This window comes from Spea bombifrons, chromosome 1 (assembly GCF_027358695.1).
Source record: "Spea bombifrons isolate aSpeBom1 chromosome 1, aSpeBom1.2.pri, whole genome shotgun sequence".
Classification (NCBI taxonomy): Eukaryota; Metazoa; Chordata; class Amphibia; order Anura; family Pelobatidae; genus Spea; species Spea bombifrons.
In genome coordinates, this window is record NC_071087.1 from 105,164,738 (window position 1) to 105,180,927 (window position 16,190).

At 37.9% G+C, this 16,190-nt stretch overlaps 1 protein-coding gene across 2 annotated transcripts in view; it reads right to left on the minus strand.

The window, feature by feature from the left end:
* Positions 1-4,575: 4,575 nt before the first annotated feature.
* Positions 4,576-16,190, minus strand: part of FANCC (FA complementation group C) — a 53,854-nt gene continuing 42,239 nt past the window's right edge. For both annotated transcript variants that reach the window (XM_053467455.1, XM_053467462.1), the window contains 5 exons: positions 13,682-13,757; positions 10,649-10,724; positions 9,530-9,704; positions 6,178-6,381; positions 4,576-4,729 (listed from right to left, as the gene is read on the minus strand). In XM_053467455.1, coding sequence (XP_053323430.1) covers positions 4,598-4,729; positions 6,178-6,381; positions 9,530-9,704; positions 10,649-10,724; positions 13,682-13,757 — 663 coding nt within the window. In that variant the 3' untranslated portion in view covers positions 4,576-4,597. The remainder of the gene's footprint in view (positions 4,730-6,177; positions 6,382-9,529; positions 9,705-10,648; positions 10,725-13,681; positions 13,758-16,190) is intronic.

The window sequence follows — 16,190 nt, forward strand, 5'->3', positions numbered from 1 at the left end:
AGTATTCAAATGTTGGGGGGGGGGGGTTGTCTTTTAATCATGGTCGTCTTATAATTAAGCAAATAGGGTAATTTTAAAGGAAAGCAAAGTTCCCCTATTTCCCTTAGGAATGCGGCTGCTTCCATGAAGAAGACATATGCGTGTCCTGAATCTTTGTGATCTTTCTTTCTCATTCATTGAAACTATTGTGTTTACGTTGTGCCATTATCGAAATATAAAGCCATTGTATTCCTGAACATAAAAGAATAATCATTTCTACAGCAACCTTTCCTCTACAAAGCAGAACTCATGCCAAAACAAATTGGGAATTCTATTTGCTGAACAATGCCGGTAATATTTACTGTTCAAGATTAAGTTTGCAAATACATATATTAGCATTGTGGAAACTATAATAAATGCACACATTTTAAATTAAGAAATGCAGTATGATTTAAGGATCATTAAACAACTACAATTACCAGCCCTTACATGTTGACTTAGCTTTTTGTCAGTGACGTTGACATCATATACTATTAAAACATAGCATGTTTAGCTATGCTTTCAACACATAAGAATGAAGATTACATGTCATAATGGTGGCACATAATGACTATGTATCCTAGTTTCATATCAAACAGTCTTCTCTGATCTCAATTTGGGAAATAAGCAAACAACCTGGGTTAAAGTTTGAAGGTGACCTTGGCGTGTATATTAATATTTGCAACAGCTTTGCACACAGGGTCACTGTGATTTTGCACCAGTCTTCTTGACAGATTTGATCCAGGTTGTTCCAGTTGGTTTCTTAACAGAGATCAGGACTTTGACTGGGCAGCTCTAGGACATGCACCTTTTTATTCTTGAATTTTCTAGTATGTCTACTTTTTTGTGGACATAAGGAGATTCTCTTGCAGTAGTTTGCTCTCGACATTTGAAAGTAATGACTAACTTCCATAGACTTCTCTTTGGTCTACATTTTCCTTCAGATCCACAGCCTGACCATTTTTAGGAGTTTTAGCTGTTTGACAGCAATTTTAAGGCTTCACAGGTTGAAGGCCAATAGTAACAAAAAAAAACCCAAACAAACCCCAAAAACTAGGAGCTTCCAGACTTTTTTAACTCTATGTAAAATGCAATTGATTTGTTATCAAAGGTGTTTCCAAAGCTACTCAAAATAACATTTTAACAACCAGATTTTATGTACATATTTTCCAGTCCGACTACAGACGGGAAATTGAGTTGTGTAACACCCTATCTCTGGTATATAACCAAACATACTACAAGTCTGAAATAGGAAGATGACTAAATTCACATCTGCAATTAGTAATGGTGGGGTCTGGCAAATCCCTTCAAAACTGCTCTTCTATATTATGTTTTCCTTGTTTGTTTTATCCATCTCTAGTTCAATACACAAAGCAACGCCAGTTAGTAATGTTAGAAATGTCTGTAATTAACATGTGATTAGTATTGCTGTTAATATTACTGTCCTCACATATTACTGCTATGAAATAAATACATCCCACTGAGGCAGAGGTAATTTATTTTGTTTTTATTGTTTGGGTACAAAATTAGTGCCACCTCTGGATTAGCGAGAAAAAAGGTAGTTCACAGTAAGTCCCCCGTTTCCATGCCATCCAAGGTGAAGTAGAAAAGAACAGGGTAGGATCACAAGCCGTCTGAAAATACTTCCCCTCCAAACTGGAACTCCTCAGTATACAAAGCCTCTAGCCTGGTAAGTCTGCTTTGGGGAAAGGTATGCTCACTGGGCCAAGGATACAGTTTCCCAAAATTACTGGTGGCTGTTTATTGGTGGATAAATGCACAGAATGGGTGGCTTGCACGGTCTACCTAGCAGTGGCAGGTCTGTAGGCTTTTGGCTATTTGAAAGGTTCTTTTCCCCAGATTTTAGATCTGAGCAAAATTAGTATGAAGACCTGTTTGCAGTCGAAACATGAAATACCCTTTAGAGTAAACTTTGGTGTTAGCTGAGAATATATCCGATCTATTTTCCAGGATATATAGAAACAATTGGTTCCTATAAATTCTAAAAGGCCGCTTTCTGAGTTGATCAAGTTCAAAGGTTCAAAAGGCGTAACTACTAGGCTGCTTAGCACCAGATTCAAGTCCAAAACAGATAATCTGATCACTTTTCTGAGAGAACTGAAACCCTTAAGATTGGTGAAAAACTGTAAAAATGGGAAATCTCTAGAATGTGTTGTGGAGAAACACGGTAAAACCACACAGACCATTAAGGTTGGTAAAGGGTGTCCATTCCATTATTTAATCACTGTGTTGACAGCAGGGGGTCGGTCTTGAGCACTGTAAGTAATTTACCCTGTGACACAAAGTCACAAGTTGTCAAAAGTTACAATTTGTGACATTGTGTGCGCCTGCCTCCCCCTTTTTTTTTTTTTTTTTATTATTATTTTTTTTTACTAGATCCTAGCCTAACTCATTAAACAAGAGCTTCCTTCTCCTTCTATCAGCTTGATCAGCAAGGAAACATATTAATGGAATTAAAAGCAGCCCATCTTTCACACTGTCAAAAAATAATATACATGTAATAAACACAAGAAAAAGCGGTCAGACACAAGGCATTGACTGCTAAAATTTTCAGTGACTGATGCATTTAAAGCTCTGAAGAACAACATTAATTGGCTTATTTTAACCATAGAGGATTTCTTTGGTCGACATCATCATCCATGTGCATACCTTGTAAGTTAAGCTTTTTAACTATGAAGCCAGGAAAAAGAGTAATATCACACTATTAAATTTATGGCTAAAGCTGATGTCAACCCCCTCCTAGGCCATTACATATTTATTTTGGACAGAGTGGGGCCGCCTGGCCTTCTCTTCAGCTGTTGCTCGATGAGAGAAGACATGTAATCAGCCAAAGAGTCCTCTAAGCTATAAGTCCGCATATTGCGTGGACTCCAATGCATTTTACTTCATACACTGTTCACCTATTAGCATTAGAAAACGTTAAACTACGCTCAGTAACGGTAGATTAGAAGGAGTTAAATAAGACACAATTCTCATTTTCTAACAGCAATATCTAAATAATGCCAGCACCTAGCATCGAAAAATGCTGCAATTTCCATAGCAACCAATGGAATGGATGCTCCCAAACGCAGGGTCCTCTTCTCCTTTTGTATGGTATATCTTAATCTTGGTTCATACTATTGTCAGTTTGAATGTTATTGTTACTTTTCACCACCCTTCCCCTTGAACACATGTTCAAAAGAATCATTCAAAACCTTTTTTTTGTATAGAGAAAATGTGTATTTCAGTTTCAGCCTCCAAATGAGATAAATACAAAGAAAAACTGTTGTGGAGATGGAAAAAATGAGAATAGTATTCTGCTCCAATAAGTAGGGTCAATTAGTGCAAAAAATGCAGAAATGACTCCTCTGTGGAGACAGTGGAAATAACCTTTAAATAAAGTGTTTATTCTTTTTCTTGAAGCAGGCAAGTTAACTTCAAATTCCTTGGATGGAGAGGAACATTCCTCACTTACGTTCCCACTGGATGGAACAATCAGTTCTGAAACACGCAGACAGCATCCTCATTTACATTCCATAGGAATGCTAGACCTCATATAAGAGTATTTCCCCTTCTATTATAGTCTGGCAAATATTTGGACAAGGCAAAGGAAACATTCCCTCGGAAAAAAAACAGGTATACTGCAAAATCCTTACAATATGAATCATCAAACCATCTGGTTGATAAACAGGTGGCTGAAATCATAAGCCAAGAATACCTTTTATCGTACACAACATCTGGGTACACGTGTCTATATAAAAAGTATTCAATGTAGTGAATACGTTTAATTAGAAAAAGTAATCAGGAGTGTGTTATATATATATATATATATATATATATTCCATGAAGGAAACAGGGTAAGCCTGCTTTTGCACAGGTGATCAAGGAATCCTGAGCTATGTGAGGCTCTTAAGGCCTGGAGTTCCACAACCCTGAAGTGTTTTCTAAAAAGGGAATCAGTGAGGTTAATCTGCATCTGGCCACAGAAAACTTGTTGAGAGACTTTGGAAATCCAATCTAAAGGAGACTGTATGTTGTTGGTATATGTATATACCCTATTTAATAATTTGCTATTTGCACAAATTAACATGTTTCAATATACAGTACAATCTAGTGTTTTTTCCTAGTTATAAATGCTGCATGGATTTACGTTTGTGCCACACTGCACTGTCAACATCTTCCCTCCATTGGAAACAAGAAACACTAACCCTTAGCACACCAAACTTCTAGCAGATATAAGTGGGGAACATGAACGGGCGCCCAACTTATATACATATTACAATTCCAGGCTTTTTGAAATGGTATTAAAGCGATAATCTGCTGTTCAGTCCCTGGGTGCTCTCCTTCCAAGCGGCTGATGCGACTGAACATTCCAACCAAGTTATTAATAATACACTAGTGGTCATTGTCACCAGCAACTTCCCGACATCCAACTTTGAAACTAGTCATTCCCTCGAGTTAACGCTTTGGGACCGTTCGTGGGCAGTGCGATGTGCCAAGGAATGCCGAACCGTCACTGGAATGCCGCACAGGATTGGAGTTGAAAACACATACATCCGGCCTTGTTTACCCGTTTGCATTAAACGTCATGAAGCAGCTCATAGGCTACGTCGGTTATCTTTTCCTTTTTCATTCCTGTGTTATTAAGTCTGCACACTGTACGAGCCAGTACGTCAGATACTTCGCTGGCAGCTTCCTGTGTCTGAGTCATCTGAGAGAGAGAGAGAGAGAGAGAGAGGAAACGAGTAATTGTTATCCTTAAATGCCTTTCCATATTCCACAAACAAATATGCAATATTCCGGTCCAAATTCTAATAAGCCAAATTTTGACCACTAAACAAACAATTTTCAATTCTTTTCAATTCAACCCCCAAAGATAGATCTAGCTCCCTACATTGTGATCATTCTGTGACCTTCCGACGTTGGGGCTCGTCTTGCTCTGAAATGAAATGCTTCAGGACCAAAAACAGGAAGATAAATATAGCCAGGAAAATCTTCTCTGTTTCAATACTCATATGCTTATGAGTCATGTATGGGCAGTTTGTCATAGATTCAGCAGACCATTCTGTAAACTGCCCAAAAAACATTTTCTCTCATGAAAAACCCTAGCTACCCTCCACAAAAAAGGATTCATATATATATATTCACAACTAGCGAGAATGAAAAATCCAGGAGTATCTCTATAGTTTGTATTGGCTAAAGAAACAATTTGTAAAACACACCACAAAATTATCACAATAATATTCACAAGCTTTACTTAGCATGAATAATTTATGACATGCTTGAGGCAGAATTTAAAGAGTTTTTACAGAAATAGAGAACCAAATACGTTAAGGAGAGAAGGCCCTCTTTGAGACCTGACTGCCAGAAGAAACTGGGTCAACAGAGACCGCACAGAGAGAAGACAGTAAAGACAGCCAGTCCTACAACCGGGGATGGAAAACTCAACAATGTAGATGCAAATGCAGAAAACAAGTCATATCTCTAAATATTCTGATTAAAGAATAAAGCTCACAGTTGTAAGAGTACTTTTATCTCATCACTTACAAATTTACTCTAATACTATAGTTTTTCAGCCCCTTTGTCATGTCCATGGCTCTGCTATATTTTGTAGGCATAAATAATACAAAATAATATGTGAAATAATGTGTTGCTTTAACATTCTACCTCAGTTACAACAGTAAATACTGAAGCAGGATAAAATATTATTTTTTTTTTTTTTTAAAAAAGCTTGCTGAACAGGGATACCTAGCCTTCCACGTTAGAATGTAACCACAATGACACATTATTCAGCATTCAATATAATTGTATACAAAAGCAATAAAAATGAGCAAGTTTCCATATTTTGGTAATCACAACAAATGAGCGCAAGGTAAATAGTATCATTTATGCTGTATTGTTGGATTTATACTATTAGTATTATCAAGTTATAAGTTATTATAATTGTTTTTATTCCACTGGCCTTGGGTTTTCATTCAGGCTCCACTAGTTCATGCCAACAAATACCTTGTTTTTAACAGGAAATAAAAAGTTCTTTATAGGCCTTGAAACCATTTACTGATCAATGAAATCAATGCACCTACCGGAACAGAGCCTGCATGATTAGTTTTTGGCATACTGTATGTATTCAGAGAAATGAATAATCAATGTGCTGCTTACACTGGAAATACACTCCTTGGCGATGACATGCCACTCCGGAGACAAAAGGAGAAAGGCGATGCAGAGATGCCTGATCAGCTGCATTGTACAGAAGTTCCGTTTTGCATCTTTACACCCCTCATATAATTCCCGTAACGTTCCTGCGCAGACAGAAGCACCGGCATGGAGCTTGACCAAGCGTTCAGAAAGTTCCCTTGCTTCAACCTGAAAAATGAGAAAATAATAATGAGAGAGGATGGGTTACTTGTTGTATCTGGCAACCACTGGAGAAATAGGTTCAATACTGCCATCCGTGCAATCCCTAGAAAATAAACTCATTTTGCACTGCAAATGTTTCTATGTCTAAAGTAGTGGGTAAGGAGGTGATCAGTCTACCCCTATATCCCATCTAGAACACGTGGACATTTCTTTAACGGGACACCGTAGCCATCACATACACTTTAAGATGAGCAGTTCCTTTACATGTTTGTGTGGTCCCCACTGCAAATGTATAGAGGGATTTTTATGAAGGAGACCCCCCCCATGTGCTTCTCCTTGAGGTAAGGAATTTTGAGCTGGTTTAAAGAACTTACAAAGTACTTTAATATTCATTTATTTTTAAAATGTTCTTTAAATTTTATACACACTTTAAAAGCACTGCTCATGTAAAACAAAATCAGACAAAAAAACCCCAGAAATAAAATAATAAAATGTATTCATTGTATCCGAAATCCATGTTAAAAAGTCAGCAGACCATATGTAACATTTGAGAACATTTGGAGATATTGACGTAGCAAGCTTGACACAACTAGGAAAGGACAAAACCTCAGATATTCAGAATTTCTTTGGTCTCTGCAGTTAAGCGCTTGGCCTTTTAGCTGCACAGAGTCCATTTGTAGTGAAAGAAAATGAAGAAAGCTACAACTGATAAAGTATTTGCCAGGAGAAAGGCGCTGGATTATACTATAAATGCCTTCTACATCACAGCCGATTATGTGAAAGGGTTTGTAAATGACCCCTTGTTATTGGGGATAAGGCTGGATTGCGAGTCTGGAAAGCCGCGATCGGATTCTAAGAACGGCATGCTGTTTTAATCTCTGGTGATCTGATAAGGATACATTTCTGATTCTGAGTGCTAATCCGGGTCTCAATAGTACCTTGTGCTCTACAATGGAAACTTAAAAAATCAGAAACATTCAAATTTGTGGCCTTATCATATCACTGGAGAATGAAAGGAATGGACTGGTGTAAATTAAAGGAAACATTTGAATTTTCATGTGAAACCAATCATTAAATCCATGCAAACTTCTCCTTAAGATTAATAGGAACATGAAGAACGTTGGAGATATTTTGTGACAGCATCGGATTTTCACAGCATATGGATAGAAATGTAATCTACAAGCTGAACTCCAGGACAGCCCATGTCTCAGGATGCCCGTGAGGTCCAAACTTGTTTTATGCAATCTAGACAAATCTGCTTGTGTTAAAGACAAAGGTAGCGGGCCGCTTTTAAAGAGCATTCTGTCTGAACTATTTTGGACAGGTTCAGCCAAACGGATTAGTTTTTACAGATTAGTTTATTGCTAGAAAAATGATGGTCTGCATTTACTTTGCTTTTAAAGTGAAGACGGAAATCCTGGATCACTTCAAGAAAAAATACTAGAAACACAAAGCAGGTAATTATTTCCGTCAGTCTAGAAATCTTGGATTCAGGGTATTGCTGAAGAGTATGAATCTTAAATACCTTCAGACCACAAGGTATTTTTTAGGTGGATGGTGGAACAAAAGCATAATGGAATAAAGAAGTGCGTTGGATCGCTATGCTTCTATCACGGGTTTTCTGGGGAGCGAGCAAAAGTTTTTTTGTTATAAGTCGAGTAGTGCTACAAAAATACTAAACTGTAAGGTATGTATTGTACACAGGTAGTTTTGTTGTTTGCATGTCTTATATCAGAGTAGACATTAAAGGAAAAAGAGAGGGGGCCTCCAACGACAGAAACGAAACCAAAGTAGAAAATGAACTCTCTCAATGTCTCCCTACTTTCTTCTTGTCTTGCCTCTTGTTTTTCTTCTGTTTTCTTTCTCTGTCCGCTTCTCCCCAAGATTCACTTGGTTAACCTGGCCTCCCATAGGGCCTCCGCAAAAGAGCCACAGAGCGCCCCATCAGGACACCCTCTCCCCATTTCTCCAATCGAGGGACAGAATGTCCGCCCTTTTGCAGAAGCGCTCTGGGAGGCCTGGACAATGCAGCGGATAACGAGGAGAAGTGGACCAAAGAAGATGAAAGAAGACAGAATATAGAAGAAGCAAAGAACAAGAAGAGGCAAGACAAGAAATAGAGATGCAGAAAAGCAATCATGTATAGAGGGCCCAACAACGTATTGAATGTCACACGGCAAAGATACTGGAGTTAAGCAATTTATCAAACCGGGTGGATGGCTTTCACCTCCGTAGTTTACAATAAAGTACCACACATTTTTCCTAGGATTTTGTTTCCAGTAAGTAAAATTCAGGTACCCAGTAACGCGTGATACCACAGTCTTCATTCTCCATTAGCCAAGCAAAAAGAAACAAAAAATACTGTGAAAACATTGCTAATTTTGGCTTTAGGGGAAAAGGGAAGTGCAGGAAATAGCTGAAAAAATAGCAAGGTGCCAGGTTTTACTCAAGGGAAATGTGGCCAAGCAGCTATCAAACCGCTTGGTGTATCGCTTTCTCAGACAAGGAGACTCGCTGCAGCCAATGCTGTGTTTTAAATACAGGTTGAAATACTGTTTACGAGCGTTTATGGAGAGTGACGTGAGGCAATGTCTCCAGCTTGAGCGTGTTGGGTTTGTCATTTTAATCACTTAATTCACCATAATTTACATTTTCTGGAAACCAGTGAGCTCTCCTGCGCAGGCCAAGGTGCGACGTAATTTATATGGAGAGCTATACCCCCGCCATCTATATAACCCCCAACAATGCACCACCTGACCCGACAAAAAAATCCAGATATGTCTAAAACAGCACTAACGCAAAAACATGCAATTAAGTGTCCGTTATGGCAATTGAAAGCTAAAGCTACGCTATAAGTCCTTATGTATAAATATAATAAAAAATGTGTACTAATCGTTTTATAGAGCTACACTATACGTTTATCGTTTGTGTACCCTTTGGGTTTTATTTCAATTTACATGAAGTTTACAATGTTAACATTAAAGTTCAGACATCTAAGAAGCGGTAGTTTGTCCCGTACAGTATTGTGTAATTTTAATTACCTGGTTCACACAGCTCTCACCGTAATAAGAGGATTATACAAGACTTGAAGCCGAGACAATAACAGTTACAGACGTGCCCAGGTTATTCATGCAGCACTCATACCACAACCCACCATTGTTTTACTTCTCTCTTGCTTGTCGTTGCATGGATTGTAATAAAATGCCAAAAGCCACAGCAGGTCATCTGAAATCTCAGATTCTGACGTCAATAACTGTTCTGCCGCCATATCCACCCAGTCTCCAAAATGAACCAGTAAAAACCAAGTTTGAAAGACACTTTCATTTGACCTGAAAAAGGAATCGCGTAAAGTCATGGCACAGCAAAAAACATTTTGCTTGTAATATACTGTAATTATTTGTAATATACTGGACAAAACAATGTCTTGATTTAAATTTGAAGTTTTATAGTGACCCGGGGAATGCTTTTTACTACAAGAGGCTGAATAGCATTGTCTAGATCATTGCCAGGGCCGGATTAAAGGATTACAGGGACTGGGTATTTCTATCATTTATTTCAAGAACTGATGGAGCCTCCCGTCTGCTTGTGCATGTCACAGATTCCACAGTAACCTGTATAATCTTCTGGGGAATCCCAGTCAAGCTTTGACACGCACATGGAGTTTGCTCACCTAAGCAGCACTCTAAAAGGTTTGGAACAAATTTATTGCAAGAACTCCCATGATGTTTGATGGAACCTATAAAGCCTCAAATGGTAATGAAGTAATGAATAGAGTAACACAAGAAGACAACACAACCCTGTGTATAATCGAATTCCATAACTTTCTAACTTTACGTGACTATTACTTCTTTTTCTTCAACGCACAAGCGCTACAAGAAAAAAATGAGATGGAAACCGACCCTTCTGCAGCCTCTTCCTAAGGCCAGTACAACACCGTGCGCTCTGGTTTAGAAATGTCACAGGACAAAACCACCATACAATCAAATCATGTAGAAAAACACAGGAAAACTGAATTTGGTGAGTGAGGAATTCCTTGGTCCGTCTACTTTGCCCATTTCCTTCCTGCTGTAGAACTTTATTTGGCTAGTGGATTTGTTTTATGACGACAATGGAAATATTTTTCTTGGCTAGTACCACCTCCAGGGAAGCTATTGCAAAATCACATTTTCTTTCAAACTAATACCAACTAAAACATTACTACAAATGAGTCACTTTATGCATTAAAAAAAACATTGCTTGTTCCCTATCGGATCAAATCTGGGCATGTTTGTACCTTTTGTCATTGATCACATCTTGCAGCTTTTTAACAATACCATGCAGATGCTGACGACAAACATTAGGTGGCAATCCTGGAACGCAAACATGCAAAAAATATATTTTCATTAATGAGACATAAAAAAAGTATGTCATCTATTCAGCAGTCTAGAGATAACACAAATGCTAGGAGGTATATACCTAGTTCATTGTGTAACGTGAGACGGAGTAACAATGACATTGTAAACGGAAGTGGACGATGGAGTTAAAAAGAAAGAAAAACATGTCAACCTGATATTTTATCAAATGATGAAGACTGCACAAGGGTGGAACGCAGACGATTTGAAGGGGCTCAGCTCTAGAAAGATCACAAATCCCCTTGCTCCATGAATGCAGTTGAAATTTATTTTATAATAGACAACCCCTTACCAAGTAGCAACCTGACGCACGCAACCAAGAGAGCATAGCATAAATACCGAAACCTAAACAAGTGTCACATACTACAAATGACATATCCGCTGACCATTTATATGGACAGATGTTTTAGCTGTGTGGGAAATACTCAATGTTGGCTAGGATTTACAATACTAATGACAGGCAGATGGACCATCACATGAGGCATTAACAGGGGACGGTTTTCTTGATTTTTTATTTTATTTTCTTTTAACTTCCACTGCAGACTTAACTTTTTAATATATTGTGGTTTTCTTTTTCTTATATTTCCTTGTATTTTTTAATTTATTTATGTGCCTTATACTGTTTATCCTAATCACTCTGCGTTATCAGTGTAAATTTTTTAGGTTTTTTTTAATATTGAAATGGTTTATACAGAGCATATGTATATTTTAGCACTGTATACTTTCATATACCCTACACAAAATTTCAGCACTGAAGAATTAAGATTGGCTGAATTTATGTACTCTGGAAAAGTGTTAAAAACAGCATGTACAAAAATTATATTTGAACTATTCAACACCCCAGGGCCCGCAGATATAAAAGGGCCCCAGAAAAAAGATGAAAGCACAGTGTGCTCATCTACTGCCCACATCTGATTCTTCTTCGGTAAGAAAATGCTGCGCCTCTACATCTCAGAGACAATTTGCTTCCGGGACGGGAGGGAATTTAAATATAGGGCAGGGAATGCCCATCAATTATGTGTAAAAATTAATTTCCTCTATTAAATATCAGCCGTTCTGGCTGGTAAACATTACTAATAACTTTCCATTCCAGGTGATAAATTATGTACTGTATTACAAGATGTACCGGAAATTAAAGCAAATATTTAGGGCAAATATTAACCCTCTGATTTTACTCAGAGATTTTCTTCTACAAGGAAGTCTTGTAGTCCAGCTTACATAGAAGAAAAATATCTGTATATAGCGATCAGACTACTAAACTGCACTCGAGATGGGTTTCCCCTTTAAGGCATTCCCGTCGACGAAGAACCAGAAATAGCTATAAAGGGCTAGAAATTAGAAACTTATGTATTTGCATGAATAAAAAGGTAAACATAAGACAGACTAAACCTTTATCCCTAGCAACATGTAACTACACACTGTCAGAAAAGTAAATAAGCATATTATAGGTGGGTGGCCCCTTTATGCAAATACAAAGGAAATCTTCCTTAAGTTCCCCATATGCATTTTCTTCTTTCCCTAGTGTTATAAACTTGCCGAAATGATTCTGGAAATCCTTTGTAACTCTTTATTAACAGTTTAGAAGATTTGTAGAGGTAACCATCATTAAATCACCAGTTTCTGCTCTGCTGGCTTCCTCCCAACTGTCACTCACTCTACACATCCTTACCAAACATCCTCACATCAGGTGACCTCTCTCAAGACCTTTTCCACAGAGATATATATATATATATATATATATATATATATATATATATATATATATATATATATATATATATATATATATATATAGTGAAAGCAGCAAATCACACAGCACCAGATCTAGAGAGAAGATATCACACCTAGGTAAATGCCCTGCAAGAGATACACTCGGCCAAATGCATCTCCCTGCATGTGATGAACTCAACCTCTAGCCTGATCCAGCGCTGGCTCTGGTGAAAGCTGCGTGCGCATGTGTAAAGTCTTCTCACTGATTTGAATTGGAGCACTTTCTTGCCACTGATTGGCTGCTTAAGCTGTCAATCAGTGACAGGAATACTACTGATTTAATTGGAAGTACTTTACTGCCACTGACTGACAGCTTAAGATTCCAATCAATGGCAAGAAGTAGTTTTGTGTCATGGAGGAAGAAAGAAGATTTTGCACCATGGCTGCAGCTTCCGATAAGTGCTTTATTTTTCTTTGTGTAAAGAATGCATATAAAAGTATTTACATAATACTTTTATACATGTTATAGCAGGGGTGTCAGACTGCCCCCTTTCATATGCTACATGGAGACATACTTGGACACAGTGGACGATGCTCCAGTGAAACCTGTGGAATTCTCAAGCAGGGTGATGGGGGGGGAAATCTTTGAGGGAGGTGTTCCACAACTGTCTGAATTCTTACAAAAATGGAATTTGGCTGCAGAGTTATCGTGCCAAATGTAAAGTGTACACTACAAAATGTTCCAAACATGGAATCACAGCAACTGCTTCTATTGTTTTCTCTTCCATTGAGAACGTGGAAGTACGTGCCAGTAGGAATGACGACAATATAGTTTCTAGAAATAAAAATGACCTCTGGAAATTCCCAGGATAAGGAGCGTTTGTAAACTTAGGACATAATAGGAAAACGTTAAGAGAAAGATTTATTTTCTAGTCTGACCTCATATCATTTAACGTGTTGAAATAGTTTGTGGGTTCATTAGGCTGCAGGAGCACCTGATATCCTTGAGAAATAGAACATTGCATGCCTGCCTTGTTAACATGACAATGTGACGCATGACAGATGAGAAGAGAAACGGACTGTGTGGTGGCAGGGAAATGAGGTTCCCTTTCCCTTCACTGTAATTACTGTACATCCTATTAATAGTGTGTATTCTTCAAACCCAACGTTCTATGCTAATCAAATGGCATATAAGAAAAACGTACCTTGAGATTGTCTGAGCAATGCCATCAAAAGAGCTGGACTGCTGTGTGGAAAATATGTCCTCAATGGAAAGCGGCGCTAGAATAGTAATCGTAAAGAAATGGAAAATATTCATATAATATAAAATAAACAAGGATGATTATATTTGCAATGTGTTACCTTTACAGGTTTATCTTACCCACCCAACATCTTAAGTAGTTTTGTGTGTTAACAGGAAGAGAGACACCTAGGGTCCTGCATCATGTTCATAATGTAGCGTTCACGATACTGGGATCCTAGGGGCAAGTACGCTCAAGTATTCTTTGTATTACATTTTCTTTGGATTCTGTTGCCAAGAGTTTATACATCTTATAGGGGCATCCCAGTTTGGAATGTTCAGATAAATGAAGTTCTAATGAAATCTTATCAAACAGTACAAACGCTTTCGTAGACACTACTAAACTGCTTTCATGTATTTTCTTTCCCCAAAGGCACGTTTTGCAACCTACATGTTACCTTTCCATCCAAAGAGTGGTCAAATATGCGGATGACACGTACTCTAAACTTTGCGTCCTCGATGCTCTTTTTATTTGCATTTGAACACAGTCCAAGAATCAAATCTTATTGAATATAAAATCTGTTACCCCAGGGTGAGTATCATCCTGCCACGTAAACAGGTCAGGGGGAAAAAAACACTAGACACGAAGACAGCTGCAAATGAGGTATTTAAACAGCATGGCCTCAGGCTAATGAAGTCAATTTGCTGGCTTTTCCAAACAAAAAATATGTCACTTCTTTTTACAATGTAAACGTGTCAGCCTGATCCTAAATAAGGCCCCGAATTACACAGATTACAGGGTACTGCTTCCTGGCTATGAACTACGTGTCCAGGTGTCTAACACGGGTATCATCCAACGTTCAACCGTATGAGTGCAGTCTGATAAATGGAATATAGTGGACAAATGGAGCGGATTTTGAACATGTACATTTCAGGATAGAGAGTATAAGCAAGCTATTTATCGTTTCTGTCTGATATTGTATATTTTGCAATGTAAAAAAACCTTAAACGTTTTAATATCATACTGATTCATATATACTGATTATATGCATATGCTTCTGAAAGGTTGCATTTGTCTCTGGACCAGGAGACCAGGTAGCATTAAGGATGTTGCATTTTAAATCATGACATTTTACAAATACTTTGGGTTAGGCTTTAGAGCCATAAAGTTTCCATGCGTAAATTAAGTCCTAAGTAAATGAAGGTCGGCAGCTATGGATAGATGGAAGCTGAAAAAATCCACCGTTGGCAGCGTGGTATAATAAAATTAATCTTTTATTATGAATCAAAATCAGCAAAAACAACGTCATTGTCACAGAGACAAAACAAGGGGAGCAAACACAACGCGTTCCGCACAACCGTGCTTATTCAAAAGCAGCTTTTGTCTTCCATCTATCCGGAGTTGCTGACCTCATTTGCTTATATCAAGGAGATATGAGGTGGTGTTCCTGCTTGGTCTGAGCACCCAGTTGATGGAGTTTGGAGGTAAAGACATTTGGATAACGTATGGGCCGAGGCTGCATATATTTGTATGGTCTGAACATTGAACCTAAAGAATTCTATGATGAGAATCACCCATTACCCCTTTAGAGAAAAGCCACTACTACACTATATGAATGCTATTATTTTCTAAATATCTTCTGAAATTGGGGGTAATTTACTATAATTACACATTTTTAAACATTGATTTACTCTTACTCAAGCACCTGGCAGGGGCATGTTTCCCTAGACACATGCAGACACTTTACAGACACTAAAATTGCTCTGCTAAGAGATACATGGCCACCATGTTGTAGACAAGATGTCCACACATTTTCAGCTGTTTTTTTAGGAATATGAATGCCCATTCATGCCCACCGGCAAGTGTTTTCTTCTTGCTTTCTCTAACTCTAGCCGAGCCAAGTAATATAAGCCATATCACCTATGTTTCCCCTACTATTGATGGTTTTAGGCAGCAGTAATTTTATGCTGATGTCTTGTTTTGGTGATTATATACTTCAATAATAATCCAATTTATTGTTCTATAAATTAAGATAAAAGAGAACTCATTTTAAGAAGGTAATATATGTTTCCTGAAGTAAAATTAAATGGATTAGTAATACGAGTACAACGCTATCTAATTTTGTTCTCATCACTGTTCATATACTTGTTTTGATCTCCTTATTCATTTAAAGTCTTTTATAGTAGATGTCTAAACCTAATGTTCACATGACCGCTAGGGGAAATAAACATCTATGTGTGTTTTTTTGCAAAATGTTGATCTCTGAAGGTGGTCAGACGTATTTCTTGGTGCAATTGAAAAAATACATGTGCTGAGCACATAGACTCTAGGTTATGTATAAAAGAGTGATCCTGGTTCTTGTCAAATGGGCTATAAGCTTTATGGCTGCTCAGGAAGCTGATAACATACTTTAGTGTGTGGCCGCATGACTGATTTATAGGCCAGTACACATAGTATGCCAGTCCGGTTCGGG